Here is a 22,859-nt window from a genome sequence, read left to right as displayed (position 1 = left end):
GTGATATCACGGGCCGCGGGCCGATCGGGAGCGCGAACATCCCGTGCCTATGACATATTGACACATGCCGAGTTACTTGCTGGTGCTCTTTTGGTAGAAAGTAAAGCAATTCCAACCCAATACATATATCTAGGCTTTAACGAATCAGATCTCTATCTATCTACGCGGACGGCTTCTAACAATTTCCATGTCACAGAATATTGCAGAAAAATATCGCGCGGTGTTTTTTCCCACAGTGCGGGCTTACAGCTCCAACCGCTGGGTCTAGAAATTTCTGATTTTGCATCTAGGTTTTTTTATATCACTTATTCTGCGATTTTTATTATCTTATTTTATAATCGCAGTGAAAGTTCACTACACTGTCACGGATAGACGTTAGTATAGCGCTCTCTCTGCAACGCAATCCCATACAAATGACACCAGCCAATCACAAACGAAACTATGTTGTCTAATTGAGTTTCGAATGTTGCATGTTTATGATTGGTTGGTGCCGCCAAATGGTTAACGCCCACTGAGGTTTTTGTCTCTATCATTTGTATGGAATTACGTAACAGAGAGAGCGCTGTACTCTTCTTTCCGTGGATAGAGTATAGTGATTGTCTTATTTTGTTTGTCACTTGATTCATTTTGTGTTCAGACGTTTCATTTCGAGTGAAAGATGCCGAATGAAAAACAGAAATGAACAAAAAATGAATCGTCTGATATCACCATTGCTTGTGGTAATTATTAAATAAAAACGACATTTACTTTTCTTAATAAAACTTTATTTTAAAGCACGCACTTATGACATTCTTAATTAATAATAATTATACAATACTAATAATAATTATTATTATTTATTTTATTAATAATATAATATGATTAATCACAATAATTTGAACATGTTATATGTATTTATAATATGATACAAAAGCGGACGAAATACCTACGAGTAATTTACAAATGTACAAAGAAAAATATTTTTATTTCATAAAAGCTGCAGTAAAAGCGAAAATAACATTAAAATGTAAAATCAGTACGCTTATTATAAATGCGTAAGTGTGTTTGTTTGTTGGTTTGTCCTTCAATCACGTCGCAACGGTGCAACGGTTTGACGTGATTTTTTGCATGGGTATAGATCTGGAGAGTGACATAGGCTAATTTATCCCGGAAAATCAGAGTTCCCAGGGGATTTTTAATAAACCTAATTCCACGCGGACGAAGTCGCGGGCATCAGCTAGTATTCAATATTTTAGACTTTCGTATACTACAAAGTATTAAGTACCCCTAGTAATACAATAGTAGTATTTCTCTGTTAATTTTTCTTCTAGAGATGTATAGATAAGTAATGTATATTGTATATTATCTAATCTAATCTAAATCAGCCTGTGCTGTCCCACGTCTGGGCAAAGGCCTCCCTCCGATCCTTCCACAATTTTCTATTTCGTGCCTCTTTAGGCCACGTAAATATATAACTATAACGTATATTATATATTATATAATAATCTACTACTATTTTCATTTTAAGGACTTGTGCTAGGGGTATAAGAAAGGAAGAAATCCTTTAAAAATAATGTTCGTCATATTTTATTCAAAATTCTTTACATAATATTAAATTATTCTCTAGCGAAATAAATTTAAAATAATGCGTAAATGCAATAAAAATTATAATATTATTGTATAAATAATTGAAATATTATTGTAATTATTATTTAATTTGCAATACATTATGCATTTTGATTAATTATTATCAAGGAAAAAATATATATACAGCAATTCATTTTTGGTGAAAACTTAGTGCTTTCTCACCTGATAAGTCTAGATGGAAGGGGGCTAAACAGGAAACGGTATGGCGTCGTACCGGAACCAGAACGAACCAGTTTGCTTCAAAACGTGTTTCAAAATGGCGCCCGATTCCTAGTCTGTTTTAGTTTAGTTCCAGTCCAAGTGTTTAATGGATTAACTCTTGTATTGTCCTATATGGAGACCTTGGATAAGGCTTTTATGTCATCTAATTTCTGGAATATGATAATAATAATGCCACATATCCTTTAAAACATGTTTCGAAATGGCGCCCGCTTCCTAGTCTGTTTTATTCCAGTTCCCCAAGTGTTTCGTGGATTAACTCTGGCATTGTACTCTATGAAGACCTGGGATAAAGTTTCCATGTGATCTAGTTTCTGGAATATGATACTAATAATGTCACATATCCTTTAAATCAAATTCAAAATGGCGCCCCTAAAATTTCTTCGTCTGTTTTATGGAATAAATACTCTGGTGTCAGATTCTATGAAAACCTGGGGTGATTTTTCCATGGAATCCTGGGTTATGATATCAATTTTAACCTTATTCTTCAGAATATTATTTCTTTGTGTGTAATAAATAAAAATATGTTACAAAATGGCGCCCTCATTATCCCTGATCTGATTCGTTTCAGTGTCCAAAAGTCTTTAAACAAGAATTAATTTCCAGAAACTGGATTCCATGAAAAAATTACATTATGAGGTTTTCATGGAAGTCAGATTCTGGAATATGATACTAATAATATCACATATCCTTCAAAACATGTTTCAAAATGGCGCCCTCATTATTTCTGGTCTGGTTTATTCCAGTGTCTAAAGTGTTTAATGGGATTACTCTGGTTTCGGACTCCATGGAAACTTGGGAAGATGTTTCCATGGAATCCAGGTTCTGGAATAATAGATTGCTTGAGCTTGTTGAGGGATTTCTTCTGTGACTGACTTCGAAGACCGGGTTTGGACCTATAACAACGAAAAATAGATATTAACCCGACCCTATTAAGCCTCCGCTGTCCGTCCGTCCGTCTGTCTGTCAGAGGGATATATCTCGTGAACTGTAATAAGTTGAGAGATGAAATTTTCACAAATTAGGTAGGTATTTATTTCAATTGCCGCTATAACAACAAATAATAAAAATTTCAAAATGGCCGCCATATAAATTTAAATAAAAGTGTTACTAAGCATAGATCATATAGATATAGGTATTATTTTTCATCTTTAGTGATGGAAGTATTCAGCGCCATCTATGAAAATTATCTCGAACGTTGCCTGGAAACCTCTTCATTGCTTACCACTGCTATAATTCTTGCGCCAAATCAAAGACCATCAGGCATTTAATAATAGAACCCCATACGAGGGAGCAAATAACAATCTTTCTCTTACCAATGGTGGAACTTTTTCTTGAACTAGCAGGGGTGGACCTCCCACCCTGCAACCCCATCATGTCGGGTAAAGCCGCGCGAGGTCTGGACTCGTTTTGGAGGAATTTTACGAATTCTGCAGCTAGACTGTCTCCTGAATTGGCAGATCTGACTAGACCTAGTTTTTCACATTCCGTCTGGTTAAAGTCTAGGACGGTTGAGAGGATGCGCAGGATTTGTGTCCTGTAAAAGAGGACAAGCTTTAATACATAACCGTCTTAACCTTGATTCATATCCAGCTGGTGCCACGAGCACAGCACAGTCGGTTACGGTCGACTTCCGTACAAACCGATTTTGACCTTTGATACAGATTAAACTTGCGTCTCGGGGACGGACATAGGCTACTTTTTAGGGTTCCGTACCTCAAAAGGAAAAACGGAACCCTTATAAGATCACTTTGTTGTCTGTCTGTCTGTCTGTCTGTCTGTCAAGAAACCTACAGGGTACTTCCCGATGACTTAGAATCATGAAATTTGGTAGGTAGGTAGATCTTATAGCTGACATTTGGGAAAAATCTGTAAACTGTGAATTTAGGGTTAGATCACACAAAAAAAATTAAATTGTGGTCATGAACTAATAATTAGTATTTTCAATTTTCGAAGTGAGTGACTATACCAAGTGGGGTATCATATGAAAGGTCTTCACTTGTACATTCTAAAACAGATTTTTATTTATTTTTACGCATCATAGGTTTTGAATTATCATACAAAATGTCGAAAAAATACGACTGTATTACGGAACCCTCATTGCGCGAGCCCGACTCGCACTTGGCCGGTTTTTTTTAAATAAAAGCCGGGTAAATTAAAGATTACGGGATTTTTAAACATGGACAAGTTAATACATTTATTTCATCGAATATTTTGGTTACCTGTTCAACGTCTTAAAACTAAAGAAAAATTCTGGAAATATGAATATTTTTACCATACCTATTAAGATCACTCCGGTTAGCGGTCAGAACGTAGTTGACGACGAGGTTTTTGACTAAGTTCTTGTCGACTTTGTCTTGCTGGTTGGATATCGCGTTGTAGTACCTCTCCTCAGCTGCAGTTATGGTTGCTTGGAGAGTTCGCACTGAGGTGGTACGAAAAAGGCAATTTGGTATATTAAAAATAAAGAAAAACATGTGAATTTAATTCCACGCATGCAATATCCGCGGCTAAGTAATTTTTTTATGATTTTCGTTTTTGATGCCATTTTGTCATTTTGTTCAATTTTAAAAGGCGCTTGTGCACGAAGATAACAACGGGTATTAGTAGCTAAAAAGTCCAAGGGATAATCTTTTTAGATATGTGATCATTACCCTTATTATAAATGCGAAAGTGTGTTTGTTTGTTGGTTTATTGGTTTGTCCTTCAATCACGTCGCAACGGTGTAACGGATTGACGTGATTTTTTGCATGGGTATAGATAAAGACCTGGAGAGTGACATAGGATACTTTTTATCCCGGAAAATCAAAGAGTTCCCACGGGATTTTTAAAAACCTAATTCCACGCGGACGAAGTCGCGGGCATCAATGTTTTCCAAAAAAATTAAGTTTAATGGAGTCGCCTGAAACTTGTGATTTTACACATAGCGGAATATTCATGCGCAGCGACGGTATGGATTTCTGCGTGTGTGTGAGAGTTTGAGGATGTGTGTGACTTTGTATAGGTACTTAAAATTAATGAGTGAGTGAGAACGAGTGAATTTGAATATAATCTTATAAAAGAGAGAGAGAGAGAGAGAGAGAGAGAGCAAGTTTAGAATATGCAATTGGGTGTGCGTGTGCATGTGTGTGTATGTTTGTGTGCATTTCTTCATTATTATTTGAAATGGCTTCAAATAATAATTTAGATACACACACATAAACTATTATAGTTTCCAATTTTCCAAAGCATAACTATTTGTGTATATTTCATGCTATTGGATGTTTTATGAACAATACAGAAAAAAGTCATTGAACGAAACTTCAAAAAAAAAATATCATCTATACCTACTTACTAAGTGTAAAAATGTATACAAACTACAAAAATACAGTACAATCATACAGGATATTAAAAAAAATCATATCCAAAAATCTATAACTACTCTCACCATGCACAGTCGACGGATGCCGTAAAATCACGATGACATAGCGCACACGATCTCAAAGTATTATTCAGCCACTGGGCAGGGAACCGACGACACTGACACTCGTACTGATAAGTGACAACCGCCACTGTCAAACATTACCCAAAATACCACAAGGAAATTTGGTTCGACAAACATAAACATCGGCCAAGATTTAATCGGAAATTGGCTCATATTTGGTTTTACATAAAACATTCAGTCCAAAACACAAGGTGAAAAGTGTAACAAAAAGTTGGACAAATGCAGGCCAAGTTTTATGGGTTTATTTAGAATTGATATTACACATCGTTAATTAAGTCAATTACTGGAATTTTCTTGTGTATTTGAGTCTTGGATTATATTTGGTGGGAGATGGTTACGATCGGCCAAGGTCATCTTTCGATTCTGAGGCTGAAATAGATCATACTATGACTTTGCCTTTACTTGACAGAGTTAAAACGAGATAGACTTGTATCTCTACAAAAATCTATATCTTATTAACTTTGTTTTAAGTCTCAGCAAATTCTAATTAGGTCTATAGATCTCATCTTCAGAATCGAAAGTCCATCTTGGCCGAGCTTGACGATGTTCCACCAAATACTAGCCAAGTATTCCAACATGGCCAAGTTAAAGTCCACCAAATAATAGCCAAGTTTTACAACATGGCCAAGTTAATGTCAAGACCAAATAAAACCAAGGTGTAAGCATGGGTAAGTCGATACTTGGCCAAAAGCTTGGGCAAACTAAGTTGGTATAAACGAGCGAAAGTGCAATCAGTTCCCATTTCTATATCATTCCACCAGTACCTGAAGTAATACTCAGAAACAGTGCGGCTTTCGCTTCTTCTTTCTACTTCTTCTACTGGATGGGGGGGAAAAAGGTAAAATACTGCTTCAAAAACATGCGGGCTTTCTCAAAATTACCTTTAGCCTTTATTTATTAGACCCGTATCTGTACCATCAAGCTAACCTTCTAAATATATGAAAGGAAAAGGTGACTGACTGACTGATCTATTCACGCACAACTCGAACTACTGGACAGATCGGGCTGAAATTTGGAATTCAGAATTCAGATAGCTATTATGACGTAGGCATCCGCTAAGAACGGATTTTTGAAAATTCAAACCCTAAGAGTGTGAAATTGGGGTTTGAAGTTTAGTAGTCCACGCGGACGAAGTCGCGAACATAAGCTAGTTTTCTATAAAAGAATAAACTGACTGACTAACATAGTATCAAAGTACATTAAATCGTCGGGATTAGAAATATACGAATTTGCGTGTAGATTAAATAAGCCAAATAAGAGAGACTTTAGTGGGAAGGGGGGGCTAGTTTTTATTATTTACTAGCGACTTCGTCCGCGTGGATTTACATTTTTCGAAATCCCGCGGGAACTTTTGATTTTCCGGGATAAAAAGTAGCCTATGTGTTAATCCAGGGTATAATCTATCTCCATTCCAAATTTCATCCAAATCCGTTCAGCCGTTTTTGCGTGATTGAGTAACAAACATCCAACCATCAACACTTTCACATTTATAATATTAGTAGAATAAGAAACTTGAATTTCGAAGCATGTTTTTGAAGCAGAAAACATAAACAACAAAACATTTAAAAACCACATCGGTGCTACGAATCTTGCAGGTGCAAATGATAACTCATAATTACGACAGGTAAAAACAACGTACGACATGAAAAAACATATTCAAAAGCCGAGTCCTCACGCACACACATGCTCGACGAGTAAGCTCGAACATGGCAACATTTTAAAACATCTTAGACGTATGCACGCTGAGATCTAGCTTTAAGCTAAAAATCTGTTTTTTTAGAAACTGCCAATAAGACTAATTCTCTTGTACTGAATCTCTTAACCAAATTGACAGGTCGCGCCAAAAAAAAAATATGGTAATTAAGAAAAATTGAATTTTCTAAAAAGTTTGTAAGTAGGAACAAACTTAAAAACTAAATAAAAACCTTGGTCCTACGTTGTAACATTGGTTTTCGAAAATTCCCACTCGCGAAAATCGCCACTTGGCGATAGCTCAAAATTTATTTTATGTAGTTTTTTAGCTATTCGTTTATTTAGTTCGGTCGGTAGATTCTAGTGCTATCCTTTTCCGCAGGGAGCATTATGAAAAGGACAGCAAAATATACAACGGTCTTATTAATTTAGTTAAGAGATTGTGTACAACTTAGCCACAGTGTTAAACACTAAACTAACACTAAAATAATAAAAAAAACTACATAATTGGCAATTTATAAAAAAATCTAGATGTCGCCATATTTGTTTAGATAGTTGGCAATTTCTAAAAAAAGCAGACCTTAATTACCCTTGTACACGTTAACCTAATACTCGGCGAATACACTTTGCGTTGGCAACATGTCCCACTCGAAGTGTTAGTTTTTAGGCATTCATTTTGACGTAATTCTTAAGCGTTTATACACGCTGACACTCGCCGAGTGCTTTGGGTCAATGTGTACTCAGGCTTAAGATTGTGAAAAACAAAAAAAACAAAACAGACGTCACGATGGTGATACCAGATTCTTCGATCAAACCCCACAAGGTAATCTGAGTTGAGCGCGACGATAGCTGTCATGACAGTGACAGGTCATGCCAGTAATAGTGACACGTTATGTCAGTGACAGTGACATGACATGCCAATGATAGGTCTTGCCAGATCATGCCAGTAACAGTGACAGGTCATGCTAGTGACAATGAAAGGTCTTGTCTGTGATGGTGACAGGCCATGTCAGTGACAGGTCATGACAGTGACAGGTCATGACAGTGACAGGTCATGACAGTGACAGGTAATGCTGTCAGTGACAGCTTCGCCGCGACGTCACAAAGCCTCACAGTTACCAAATGAGATTAGACCGAAGTAGGTTTGAAGCTTGCTTCTTGAATGCTGCTTAAGCTTAATAAAACAATATTATTGTCATAGTTTAGATATCGTACAGTTGTGCAATGGCATAATTCACGGATGTTCTTAATAAAACCACAGTATTAGGATTTACCTATACAGTGCGACAAGGCTCTCTTGACACTTGAATGACATTGACAGGGGGGCGCTGTTGGAGAACAAAGTCTTAGAATATTCAAACAAGAACAAAGGGGACAGTTGACGGCAACGTTAGTTCCGATTTTCGCCACGCGCCAAGATAGCCTTGTCGCACTGTAGTTTTATCGATTTTACGTGTTTTCAGACTTTACGCTGCCGTTGTTAATAACACCAAGTAGTTATTGCCATCTGTATGATTTTTAACTTGGACATTAAACCATAGAATAGGTAGAATTTGGATGTACACTAATAATACCTTTAAGATGTGTAAACTAACCCAAATTCGCAATAAAGAGAATAGAATTGAATTGAATAGTATACCATACATAGGGTTAAAAAAAAATTGAAATTGCAAAAAAATAATCGAATTTGTTGGAAAATGTAAAAATGGCAGTTAGCTTATCAGTCCAGACGTAGGTATATTTACATCAACAAAAATGTCCGAATACTGAAACGTCACGCGCAGGTAACATGCGCTTAAACTTTAAGATACGTTTCAATAATCTGGATAAGACTAAGGCTGAGATGTTCCTTTGAGTTTTGGGAGCGTACTTTGACTTTGCTCAGTTAAAACGAGACAAAGCTACGTCAAAGACTTAGGGTGAGATCTATAGAGCACACTCTGACTTAAGGGCTTATTCCACCTTCCTAAATAAGACTTTCAAACTCAAAGCACGCTCTAAACCCTCAGACTAGACACACGTTCAAAGCAAGACTAACACAACGTCAAAAACTACATGACATACAAAACTTACTCGTTTGAGCACGTGTGTCTGCTAACTCTACGGAGCAGTGCCGAGTCAGGCTTGATACCGACTGATAACCTGGGGGCCACTTATCCCAGAATTACCAGCTGATATTTAGCCAGATTTCGTATTTTACGCTACTTTGTAGAACATCGCACTTGAGGCTACTAAACTACATAAATAAAGTAACAAAAAGATAACTTTGGTCAAATATATATATTTTTTTCAATATAGCAGACGTTAGAGGAAAATATGTATCACTATCACTAAATCTAAATATATAAAAGGAAAAGGTGACTGACTGACTGACTGACTGATCTATCAACGCACATCTCAAACTACTGGACGGATCGGGCTGAAATTTGGCATGCAGATAGATATTGTCTGGCTTCGGCCGTGGCTAGTTACCACCCTACCGGCAAAGCCGTGCCGCCAAGCGATTTAGCGTTCCGGTACGATGCAGTGTAGAAACTAAAGGGGCATGGGTTTAATAAAAACTGCCATACCCCTTCCAGGTTAGCCCGCTATCATCTTAGACTGCATCATCTCTTACCACCAGGTGAGATTGCAGTCAAGGGCTAACTTGTATCTGAATAAAAATAAAAATAAAAAATAAATAAACATGACGTAGGCATCCACTAAGAAAGGATTTTTGAAAATTCAACCCCTAAGGGGGTGAAATAGGGGTTTGAAATTTGTGTTGTCCACTGCACTGCATGCTAAATTTCGGCCCGATCCGTCCAGTAGTTAGTGCTGTGCGTTGGTAGATAAGTCAGTCGGTCAGTCAGCTTTTCCTTTTAAATATTTCGATTGTCGATTCGATTCGAAAGACTCAAAATTAATATTTCAAAAATTTGTATGGTTCAATTTTAGGGTTCAAAACGAACCCTTATAGGATCACTTTGTTGTCTGTCTGTCTGTCTGTCCGTCTGTCTGTCAAGAAACCTACAGGGTACTTCCCGTTGACCTAGAATCATGAAATTTGGCAGGTAGGTAGATCTTATAGCTGACATTTGGGGAAAAATCTGAAAACCGTGAATTTAGGGTTAGATCACCCAAAAAAAAATTTAATTGTGGTCATGAACTAATAATTAGTATTTTCAACTTTCGAAGTGAGTGACTATATCAAGTGGGGTATCATATGAAAGGACTTTACCTGTGCATTGTAAAACAGATTTTTTTTTTTTTTATGCATCATAGTTTTTGAATTATCGTGCAAAATGTCGAAAAAATACGACTGTAGACCGGAACCCTCAGTGTGCGAGCCTGACTCGCACTTGTCTGGTTTTTTTACTCCATCACAAAATCCTTTGAGCTAAAAGGGCCAAACAAGACATTTAGCAATAGGCAACCTTACGAAATCGTTTGACTCAAGACTATTAATTGACCAAAGTTTACGATTACATTTTAATAGTGCATTAAATACAGGAAACAAAAACATTATCTCACGGTAAATTAAACTAGTTAACGATTCAAAAGCACTTGTAATAAGTCTACTTGAATAAAATATATTCTATTCTATTCAAGCGCAAGCCATCTTGCAAGTTGTTATAAAAAAAATAGTTTAGAGATTGTATTCAACCGATTAGGCAACAATAACTGCTTCTGCGTTTTTAAAGTGTTATTTATCATGGTATACAGTACTACCACTTTTATAAGTTACGCCGATATACCTGCGCAGAAACCTTATTTTTGAATGGCGCGAAAATATCTCACCCAATCATAGCGCGCGTCCGTCTGCTATTGGCTGGTGCCTAAGAGCGAGATAGCACTAGTCTCCGTTATTCTTGTGCTTAAAATCTTAACGTCAAGCAATAAAGTCCGTATTTCATTGGTGTACCTTTGGAAAAAGATAGGTTTCGGTTCCGTAGAGCGTTGTCTCTGTCGTTGAGGTCGACAAAACGTCACAGGTATAAGTGACAGAGACAACGCTCTACGAAGCCGAAATCCCTTTTGATCGGTCGATTTACAATATTTTCTGTATTCCGTTATAGTCAGTGTAAGGTTGCAATTTTCTGCGCAAAGGAATTTTGGCGATGCAACTCTTAAAAGTGGTAGTATTGGACAGTGGTTGAGATTTATAAAAAATCCTAAACTACTATAAAATACAAAAATATAACTAATTAAAATTGGGTATTTGACTCCAATTTTTTTTATTACTTTATTATAAACTGGGATAAAAATAATGCCATAAACTGAAAAAAATTAATTAAATCGATCAAATAATAAAAAGATATAAGCATTTAAATATTTCTGATTAGACAAAGATAGCAATATGGAATTATGACGTCATTTTGAGAAATGCCATAGTAGCTTCGTGCGGTTTCATACAAATTTTCGTTTTGCGACAAAGGGATAGGAGACCCTCGCACTCCAAAATTAAAATGCCTGTAACTTCGTAAATCTTTGTTGGATTTTAATATTTTTTTCAGCGTCCGTCATTATTTTCATCCAATTTTATAATAAAGTAATAATATTTATCAAATCCAAAAGTAGTAAAATACCTAATTCAATAATTATTAATTGAATCTTAACAAAAAAAATCGATAATCTGTTTTCCAGCTTAAGGAAAACTAAAGTATAGGAGATCAGTTTTAATTCATTTTGGCGGCGCTTAAACCAGGGTCACACCTACCTTGTTCCTTCAAATCGTTGATTTGCGCAGTCTTAGTCTCGACCTGGTCGCCTAGTCTGGTCGCAGCTTGCAGCCCGGCTATTGACTCCTCCAACTTGCCGTTCAGTCGGGCTATTTCGTGCTGTAACATCTCGTTTTGACGTTTGACGTCCGCCATTTTGTTTCTTATTTTCTCCGTTGCATTGTGGATGTCCCTTTCTTTGTCTGCAATGTGTAAAAGAAACATACATTTAGGTTTAAACTTTTTAATACCTATCGTAATTTTCATAATTTGCGTTTTATAAAACAAACAAAAAATAAAACGCCGCCATCTTGAAATTGAAAATGGAAATAATTTTCGAATCTGCCTAAAACTTCGAAAATGACACCCTTAGCATTAAAAGTATCATCGCCACATTGAAATTGAAAATGGATGTCATTTGCGTAATCAGACCCACTTGCATTTAAAAAAATACGTCGGCCATCTTAGATTTGAAAATGGTCGTGATTTCATTTCGTGACGTCATTTCTTTAAATTCTCAAACGAAACCTTCATCATGAGCAACCCATCGCCAGCTCACTACGGAGCACGGGTCTTCTCTCAGAGTGAGAAGGGGTTTGACTACAGTCTACCGCGCTGGCCAAGTGCGGATTGGCAGACTTCACACACCTTTGAGAACATTAAGGACAACTCGGGGGTTTCCTCTCAATGTTTTCCTTCACCGTTCAAGCAAGTGATATTTAATTACGTAAAACGCACATAACTCCGGAAAGTTAGAGATGCATGCCCGGGATCGAACCCCCGACCTCCGAAGAAAAACTTACCTAACTGGAACTGCTCTAACACAACTTGTAAGTTGGTAAGGGCAGCTTCGCTTCTACTTCTGGCATCGTCCGCTTCGCTCAGCTTCGCTTGCACTTCTTCGCGCTGCTTCTCCAGTAACTTGATTTGGTTGCGCAGCGTTTCCACTTCTTGATTGGCTCGGATGCTGTTGAATTATAAAAAAAAAATTGTCAAGTGCGAATCGGACCAGTCGGAAGGGTTCCGTACCATCGCACAAGGAATAAAACTTTTAATTTTTCAAATTTTTATGGCGGCCATAGCGGCAATGGAAATTACACATTCTGTGAAAATTTCAACTCTCTACCTATTACGGTCCACGAGATACAGTCTGCTGACAGACAGATAGACAGACGGCCGGACGGACAATGGAGGCTTAGTAATAGGGTCCCGTTAGCACCCTTCGGGTGCGGAACTCTCGAAATGAACGTCATTTTCGTAATTAGCATCCCAACTCACTTAAGGTCTTTCAAGGGGAAAGAACTGACTGATTTTCTTTCAAGTCATCCTCAGTGCACTGACTTGGCAGTGCAAAGACTCAAGAAATTTCCTTATGTCATTAAAGCTAACGTACCTATTGCTGGTATACACAGTGCTGGTCTGCTTGGCGCGCTCCTCGACCTGATGCAACCTAGCCTGGCACTCGGTCAGCTTCTGTTCCGAAGACATCAGCTCCTGTGTGTAGTTCTCCTCCAACTCCATGAGATGGTGACGCAGTCGTTCCAGCTCCCGCGAGGAGTTCTGTTCTTGTTCTGACAACTGAAACCCATAAAGGGCCAGTTTTTAATAGGATTTCATTTAGTTAACGCTGATTACCAAAACATTAATTTAAAAAAAATCTTATATATAAAAGGAAAAACTGACTGACTGACTGATCATACAGCTTTAACTACTGAACGGACTGAAATAGTCCTCGCCGACAAAATTGCGGGCCCAAGCTAGTTTTTTATAATTTCAGACGAATGAATACTAAATAGTAATTTGACAAAGGAGTTTACTTAAATAAAAAATTCTGACTCATCTGGTAGTTTAACAATGCTACTGAATATCATACTTTCCGAATAAGTGGTAGATTTATTCAATGGACGGAGCTTGAACATCAAAAAACTCCCCTAGGTATTTTCTCATCGCAAATGCTGTATAGAGATTTTTTGACTGGGTTCTTTCAACAAACAAATTAGTTTGAGGGTTCCCTATTGCTATTCTCTCATATTAAATAAAAAACCACGCCTAAATAAATAAAAAAATGGTTAAATCCATACCTGTACATTTTCTGCTGTCAATTCCTTCACAGTTTGCAACTGTATCGTTAAACTTTTGTCTAAATCTTCACATCTCTTCGTTAGATTTTTCACTGATTCACTTGCATTAACTAATTCCGATTTCCACCTTTCATACTCACTTGCATTTTGATTTAAAGCCATAATTATTTCATCTTTTTCTTTAAGACTTAATCGTATAGTTTCACAGTTAGCACAACTTTCAGAATTATTCTTGATTAATAAATCTTTTTCTTCAATCATCCTCTTAAATTCATTATTTTGTTCAATCATCACTTGATTTAACTTCTGTATTTCATTGTGGTATTGAATGCTTTCATTATGTTTTAAATTCACCAAATTGATCAATTCATTTTTTTCTAAGGTCGCATTGTCTATCACAGTTTGGAATTCTTTACATGTATTTTCTAATAACACTACTCTATTTTGCGTTTCTAATAATTCTTTTTCTTTTGTATTTAAGACGTTTTGTAGTTCTGTCGTTATCTTTTCTATGGCTTGTTTCTCTTCTAACAATTTCGCGTACTCATCATTTGGTTGTGTTGTGTTCTCTGATGCCTTAATTTTATCTCCCAATTCCACCATTGATTGATTTAATTCTTTTATTTCTTTATCTTTATTATCTATTAGTGATTTACTTTCTTTATGAGATTTTTCTAATTCCTGCAAAAGACACGTCATCTTAGATATCTCTGTGTTTTTTATATTAATTTCGTCGTTAAGGCCATATATTTGTTTGTTGATTTCTTCCTTTTCTATGAGTAATTTTCTTAATTCTTCGTGACTTTGGTTGGAACTAAGACTAGTGTTGTTAAGTTTTTGTGTCAATTCGTCAACAGTTTTAACCAACCTTTCGATTTCTTGACTTTTTATTAGGACACTATTTTCAAGATCAGTTACATTTTGATGCAGGTTCTCAAGTTCAATATTATTTTTATTTACTGTAACGTTCAGATTATCAATAATTGAATCTTTTTCGTTGAGGTCAGTGAGGAGTTTCTCGAATTCTTCTTCTAATTGTAGAATTTTACTATCTGTAGAAGATAGTTCAACTTCAAGTTGTAATTTTTTTTCTACAAGCTTCTTGTTTTCCTCCTTAAGAGCTAAGAGCTCGTTATTAGTAGCATCGTATTGATCGGCTTTTAACTTTAAGCTATTAATGGTTTCTTGAAGTTCAGTGGTATTATGAGCATCAGTCAAATTTTTTTGGCTCAGCAAGTTGGTTTTGTTAATTAACTCTTGTTGTTGGTATTGAAGACTTAAAATTTCATCTGTTAATGATTCAGTCTTTTCTTTCAGAGTTGAATTTTCCAGCAGTGCTTTACCGAGTTTTTTAGCTATTTGCATTTTTTCATTCGAAATTTTGTCGATGTCAGTCACAGACGAAATAACTGATTCTTTCATTTCTTTCAATGTGTTGTTTTCAGATTCAATTCGATGACTTCTGTTAGTGACTTCATCTAGTTTATTCTCAAGATCTTTTAATTTGATATCTAAATCTTGTTTATTTTTAATAGAATCACCTAATTTGTTTTCAAGATCATGTATTTTGCTGTCTAAAGTTTTGTTTGTAGATTCTAATTCTTTATACCCATCACACATTGTTTCCTTTTCGTGTTTCAGGTCTTCTATTTGTTTAGTGAGTAATACTTTATCGTTTTCTATGATATGTATATCTATTAAAAGTTGCTCATTTTTAGAATTAGCGGAATGTAGGCGTTTTTGTAAATTATCTATTTTATCCACTGCTTCCTGTAACTTAACGTTATGTGTAACATTCGAATTGTTTTCCAGCTCATGTACTGCTTGTGTCTGAACTTTACACATCTTTAGCTCGTTAAGCATTGAAGTATACTTATTTTTCATATCATTAAGACTATCTTGCAATATCTTTTTCTCATTTTGAACGTCTTTTAGTTCATTTTCTATCCTTTTAATCTCTGATTCAAACGTTTTATTCATTCTATTGGAGTCAGCTAGTTCCGTTTCCAACTTTGCAAGATTATCTTCGTGAGTTTCTATTATTGGCTCCAATTTTGACGTATTTTTAAGAGCGGCGATTTCTGAAATAAGGAAGTCGTTGTTTTTCTTCATTTCTTCTAACTCTCTTTCAAGGTGTTGTATATCAGATGTCAAATATTCATTTTCTGTAGCTACATCATCAACTTGTGCTTGTAAATTATTTACGTTTTGCTTTTTTTCCGAAAGTTTATGTTCGAGAGTATCAACATCTTTTTTAAATGAGTTCAAAGTTTTAAATACACCTTCTAGTTTTTGCATAACAACATTTTCCGTTCCTGTTGGCATTTCGCCAACGTAATCTACAGGTAATTCGAAGTTTACATATCTATTGTATAACTGCATTATTTTATCTGATTTTATTAATTTATGTTCTGTAGTTTCTTGATGTTCGCTATCACGTTGAGCTAACTTTCGTTTTAAATCGTTAATATCTCTTTTTAGAGTTTCTATTACACTTTTAGCATTATCATCTATATTTATTTCATCTAAATGTACTTGGCTGGAATTACGTCTGTGTTTCAAATCATTTAATTCTTTTAACAACTGCTCATATTTATCTGCTGGAACCATGTGTGTCACTTCGTTGTGTTTATTAGCAACTTCTATATCGTGTTCTAATTTAGTAACTTGTTCTTGTAGTTTGAATACCTCTTCGTGCAATTCCTGGTTTTCTTCCTGGAATTTTTCAGCATTTTCTCTTAACAGACTATGTATCCTTTCTAAATTCTGGTACTTATGTAGTAAAGTATCATAATCAGGCTGCGCTAATTTAAGATTTTCTATTTCTTGATCTCTTTCGCCTATCTTTTGTAGTAATGCTTTTATTTGTCCCGCGTATTCGTCATTATTACTTTTTAAATCTTGGTGTTCTTGTTTGAGGACTTCGAAGTTTTTTTGCAGTTCTTTCTTTAATGCTAGTAATCTTTCCATGGCTACTTGATGTTGGTTGTCTAGGTCTTCTAGGCTGCATGTTAGGTTTTTGTTTTCCTGTCTTAGTCTGTTTATTTCTTCTTCATTATCAACTGCATGATCTATCATATCCCTATCTTTTAAGGCGGATAGTTCGCTTTGTAGAGCTTGTATTTGTAACTTATATTGTTTTTCGATTTCGTGATCACTTCTAGAGACTTGTGATGGGGGGTCCCAGTACCAGCTCGACTCTTCTTCTTTGAGGCCATTTTTTCGTGAGACTCTCTGCAAAGAACAAAATGGTAAATTAAATTACAAAATTAACTAAAACAATACGTGTATACTAGTAGAACTAATCGTGTTTATGTTACCTACTTATAATTAGTATTTGGATATTTAAGAAGTTGATGTTTTTATCAAATGAATTCAAGGCAATATAATCTATATTAATCTAGCCTTTCTCACAAGGACTCAGTCCGCACACGCGTCGCGTTTGAGGACCCCCGAAGGGTTTGAAACTAGTCGGGCTAACGTCGACTAAACACGTGAGTAAAGCCGGCTATTAGATATGTATAAAATTAAGTTGCTTTGTCGGCAATCGCAGGTCCAGCGTACTAGTATTAGTAGAGGTCAGTCCCCAGTATCCACTTAAGCGGAGTGGAGCGGAGGTGTTTTCAGCAGACCAATCAGATTATTGATAGATCGTTGATGCTATAAGCATCGTGTTAGCTATGGCCCTAGCGCTGGTTATACAGTTTACCGTCAAGTTTGCAGCGGACTTGAAGCGGCGTCCAGTAAACTTGACGGGTGTATGGCTATCAGTTGACTGGACGCCAAACTTGACAGTAAACTTGATCGTATATGGCCAGCCAAGTTTAAGCTGAGATAGGCTGAGATCTATAGAGCGCACTTTGACTTTTCTCAGACTTAAGATTGAGTTAAAACGAGACAGGTTTATGTGATAGATATAGCTCTGTCTCGTTTTAACACTGTCTTAAGTCTAAGCAAAGTCAAAGTGCGCTCTATAGATTTCAGTCTAGGCAGCGGTCCGACCCCGGCGAGAAAACGACTATCGGCGATTTTCTCTCTCAAGAAACGCACAATAAATATACAGTGTGGCTAATTCCGTTGTATACAATCTCTAAAGTAAACTAAAATGGCACGTATATTGCTATCCCTTTCATAATGTTACTTGCGGAAGAGGATAGCACTAGATTTAGACCCGTTAATTTAGTTTAGTTTAGAGATTGTGTACAAAAGAATCAGCCCCATTCCATGTAAACGAAAGTGATGCATACCTACCTATATCAAAAGTTGCTCTCTGACTGTTCACACTGCCGGCGACGACTCGCTTTACTAGTTTTGTCTCCGAGCGACGAGCTTTCAGAAATAAACTCGCTCAGCGATGCAATGCTCGCTCGCTTGAACAGGTGTAACGCGCGCGCAGGTTTGCACAGGACTGAGCGCGGAGCGACCGCGGGCGAATGGCGCGAGTAATGAAAGCAATGAAGTAATGAAGCTACACACTCGCTTCCCGCTGATCGCCAACTCGTTTAAGTTACTAGTTGTACTCGTCTCTCGTTCATCGTCGGCGGTCGGACCACTGCCTTAGAGTTAGTTTGACTTAAATCTTCGACGCTTCGATATTAAACGCAGATGAAGTCGCGAGAAGTAGCTATAGTCGATACATGAATAAAAAAACATTCTATTCTATTCTATACAACCATAATGTACAGTGCACACATTGTCTTTGTAGATAGCAAGTACCTGTTTTTAAAGTAACGTAGAAATAACTGGTGTTAAAACCACTGATAATATTTAAATGGCTGATAAGTACAGTGAGGCGTAAAAAAATTACATGGCAAAGATACAAAAAAAATTGCGGAAAACGTCGTGAGGAAACCTGCATGCCTTTTAAAAAAAAATATTACCCAAATTGATTGCTGACTAATATTCCCCTTTCCGTACAGCCGCACTGCGTGACGTTCATTTTAAAATTAAAAAAAGATCATACTTTTTTTAAAATAGAGAATATTTTCATATTATATATTTATATTTTTCGTGCAAAGTATCGAAAGTACCCTCGGTGCGCGAGTCCGATTCGCACTTAGCCACTTTTTTACAAAAATCCAACACTTAACTATTTTTGGACTGACTCGGAAATCGAACCCAGAACCTCGTCCCCCGCAGTCAAACATACTAACCTCTAGACCAATGACGAGTATTCTAAATATATAAAAGGAAAAGGTGACTGACTGACTGATCTATCAACGCACAGCACAAACTACTGGACGGATCGGGCTGAAAATGCAGATAGCTATTATGACGTAGGCATCCGCTAAGAAAGGATTTTTAAAAATTCAACCCTTAGGGGGGTGAAATAGGGGTTTGAAATTTGTGTAGGCCACGCGGACGAAGTCGCGAGCATAAGTGAGTCCATAATAATCTAATGCTGTCTGTACTTAGAAATAAAGCTACACATATCATATAACTAGCTGGCACTAATTTCATGAATTACTTCACTTTCAATGGAAAATAACTTCTATTTTCTATTGCACAAGGTTGTAAATAGTGTAACTAGGTGGAAAATGTCCGTCTGTTTGTACGCGATACGTTATCTACGCTTTATAGCCTGACTCACGTTTGTAACACATTGTTGAAGCGTTACAGGCGAACATAGATACATACATATCATACAGGTTTTTCCCTACCGACTGTCGATTTGGAATCGAACTGAAACACATTGCAATAAAATAAAATAAACCGGCCAAGTGCGAGTCAGGCTCGCGCAATGAGGGTTCCGTACTACAGTCGTATTTTTTCGACATTTTGCACGATAATTCAAAAACTATGATGCATAAAAATAAATAAAAATCTGTTTTAGAATGTACAGGTGAAGACCTTTCATATGATACCCCACTTGATATAGTCACTCACTTCGAAAGTTGAAAATACTAATTATTAGTTCATGACCACAATTTAATTTTTTTTTGTGTGATCTAACCCTAAATTCACGGTTTTCAGATTTTTCCCCAAATTTCAGCTATAAGATGTACCTACCTGCCAAATTTCATGATTCTAGGTCAACGGGAAGTACCCTGTAGATTTCTTGACAGACAGACAGACAGACAACAAAGTGATCCTATAAGGGGTCCGTTTTTCCTTTTGAGGTACGGAACCCTAAAAATGTCAGAATCGCACAGTAGGTACGCGACAGGTCGAGATAGCAATCGGGATGGGGACGCCCCGCCTCCTACCTCGATTGCCATCTCGACCTGTCGCGTACTGTACCTACTCTGAAATTGGATAGCCTAAAATGAGCAAATATCCTAAAATTAGATCCTTTAGTAGGATAAGCCGGATAAAATCTATTAAAAGTATGCTCCTGAAAAAAGCATATTACACAATTGAAGATTATCTAAATGATACAAGAGCGTGGATTTGATCTGCAGCTCGTTCCAGCAACGCGCAGGACTGCAAATACTTTTATGGCATATTGTATATCAAATATTTGAAAAGAGCAACCGCCGAGTTTCTTGCTGGTTCTTCTCGGTAGGAAAGGCATTCCAAACCAGTGGTAGATGCATCCGACGATTCGAAAGCACTTGTAAAAGTTTATTTGAATAAAAAAGATTTTTATTTTATTTTATCAAGCTAAGTCGAAGAAGAACTTTCGAGTCTTACCCAACCCGGAATCGAACCCAAAACATTGCTTTTGAGGCAAGCAGCCTGTTAGAGCCTCAATAGCTCAACCGGTAAAGGAGTGGACTGAAAACCGAAAGGTCGACGGTTCAAACCCCGCCCGTTGCACTATTGTCGTACCTACTCCTAGCACAAGCTTGACGCTTAGTTGGAGAGGAAAGGGGAATATTAGTCATTTAACATGGCTAATATTCTTTGAAAAAAAAAGCAAGAGGTACCTACCGTTGTGAATGTTCAAGAACGTGTATAGGAAGGCACGTTAATATTAAAACTTAAACCATCTTTTATTTATGAAGTCGGTTAAACAATAAAATGGCAGTATTAAAAGTCTTGGCATTGATTACAATAATGTTAATATTTGCTAATTACGCGCTGATGCAAATTATACGTGTACAGTCGCCGCTAATAATACCTATACCTAACTTTGCATTTTTTTTTATAAAAATGGCGAGCAGGCGGGTCACCTGATGTTAAATGATTACCGCCGCCCATAAACATTTGCAATAAGTCTGGGAAAATATGTAAAAAGTCAAAAAATTGTCTGTGCAATGGATCAAAAAATTGTCTGTGTAAAAGTGCAATGTACAAGAAATCGAAATAAGTTATTTAATTTGATACGCTTTTATCGTCATCACCATCAAACCGTCGCCGGCCCACTACTGAGCACGGGTCTCCTCTCAGAATGAGTACTTGACATTGGCGAAGTACATTGTGCTTGTCTGGCACTATAAAAAGCCACTAAGCAAGAAAAGAAGAAGAGTTTAGGCCATGTATACCAACTAGCTTATTCCCGCGACTTCGTCCGCGTGGACTACACAAATTTCAAACCCCTACTTTACCCCCTTAGGGGTTGATTTTCAAAAATCCTTTCTTAGCGGATGTCTACGTCATAACAGCTATCTGCATGCCAAATTTTAGCCCGATCCGATTGGATTTGACTCGCTCCAGCAATGCACGGGGCTGCAATGGCTTGTATAGTATGGTATAATAACATTGTAAATAAAGAGCAACCGCCGAGTTTCTTGCTGGCTCTTCTCGGTAGGAACGGCATTCCGAACCAGTGGTAAATTAAAACTACCTGACTATTCGAAAGCGCTTGTAAAAAGTCTACTTGAATAAAAACATATTCTATTCTATCCGTCCAGTAGTTTGAGCTGTTTGATAGATCAGTCATCTTTTTATATATTTAGACAAGTAAAAAAGTAAAACTTAAGACGAATATGTAGCCGAGTGTACGCCGTAGTACAAATTACATTTGTCCTTGCCGATTGTCGTTCACTCTTTGGAACCGATGTTAACTGTTACCTTCATACTTCGCTATGTTGCCAAGCTAAGGTTAATGCTAACATACTAGCATATTATTTCTTTTTATATGTTCTTCCTAGCTAGTTAACCCGGTCTGACTTCGCTCGGTTAGAATTTCTGAAAATCCTTTCTTAAGTGGAGGTCTTGCTAAAAAAAATTTACGAGACATTTCACCGCGGTTAATAGCCTCATCTGGTGACAGAAGGGCTGGCTCATTTTTTGCGCAACGGATAAGCCTGGCTGTCCAGCGCGGAAGTGCAGCCAGTATTCTTGGCACCATTCCACGCGGGCATAATTTGTATAGTAATTAGATAAGGCTAGCTTTAAGTTTTATTGTAATACTAGCTTATGCTCGCGACTTCGTCCGCGTGGACTACAAAATTTCAAAACCCTATTTCACCCCCTTAGGAGTTGAATTTTCAAAAATCCTTTCTTAGCGGATGCCTACGTCATAATAGCTATCTGCATGCCAAATTTCAGCCCGATCCGTCCAGTAGTTTGAGCTGTGCGTTGATAGATCAGTCAGTCAGTCAGTCAGTCAGTCATTCAGTCAGTCAGTCAGTCAGTCAGTCAGTCAGTCACCTTTTCCTTTTATATATATAGATTTTCATTTAAAAAAACCAAAATGAAAAAAAATGGAGGTTGTTCGTGAGAATCTTTTTTTATATAGAAGACTAAGATGAGATAATTTTGAAAGATACCTATATTAAAAGTGGACGGGAAAATTGATGTCAAAAAGGCATCCCATATATACCCACATGAACATTTTCATGTTTCCAGATCTATGATTTAAGTTGTATGTTGATATGTCAGTCAGTCAGTTTCTGTTAGATACAGCTTGGAGGAATCACACCTTGGATTATTGGCTAGCTACCTTGGCTACCAAGTGCCAACAAGAGATTGGTTCAAACATTAGTAGATAACATTATTTGATGGAGATTTTCTTTAGTTGACGATTTACACTTGACTGCAATCTACACATGACAACAAAGTTAAAACTTTCCAAAAATAAGTAATTAAAGTGAAATTAATTAGTAAAGATAAATAAATTACAAACCTAATGGGTAATGCAATACCTAATAAATTAAACAATTTGATAAA

At 36.8% G+C, this 22,859-nt stretch overlaps 1 protein-coding gene across 2 annotated transcripts in view; it reads right to left on the bottom strand.

The window, feature by feature from the left end:
* Positions 1-748: 748 nt before the first annotated feature.
* The window catches only part of LOC117993766 (thyroid receptor-interacting protein 11-like), a 71,247-nt gene continuing 49,136 nt past the window's right edge, over positions 749-22,859 (bottom strand). For both annotated transcript variants that reach the window (XM_034981590.2, XM_069507080.1), the window contains 7 exons: positions 13,803-17,036; positions 13,115-13,299; positions 12,525-12,688; positions 11,721-11,924; positions 4,126-4,270; positions 3,162-3,382; positions 749-2,741 (listed from right to left, as the gene is read on the bottom strand). In XM_034981590.2, coding sequence (XP_034837481.1) covers positions 2,527-2,741; positions 3,162-3,382; positions 4,126-4,270; positions 11,721-11,924; positions 12,525-12,688; positions 13,115-13,299; positions 13,803-17,036 — 4,368 coding nt within the window. In that variant the 3' untranslated portion in view covers positions 749-2,526. The remainder of the gene's footprint in view (positions 2,742-3,161; positions 3,383-4,125; positions 4,271-11,720; positions 11,925-12,524; positions 12,689-13,114; positions 13,300-13,802; positions 17,037-22,859) is intronic.

Source organism: Maniola hyperantus, chromosome 25 (genome assembly GCF_902806685.2).
Source record: "Maniola hyperantus chromosome 25, iAphHyp1.2, whole genome shotgun sequence".
Lineage (NCBI taxonomy): Eukaryota > Metazoa > Arthropoda > Insecta > Lepidoptera > Nymphalidae > Maniola > Maniola hyperantus.
Note: the sequence above shows the minus strand (reverse complement) of the source record. Positions and strands in the feature narration are given on the sequence as shown.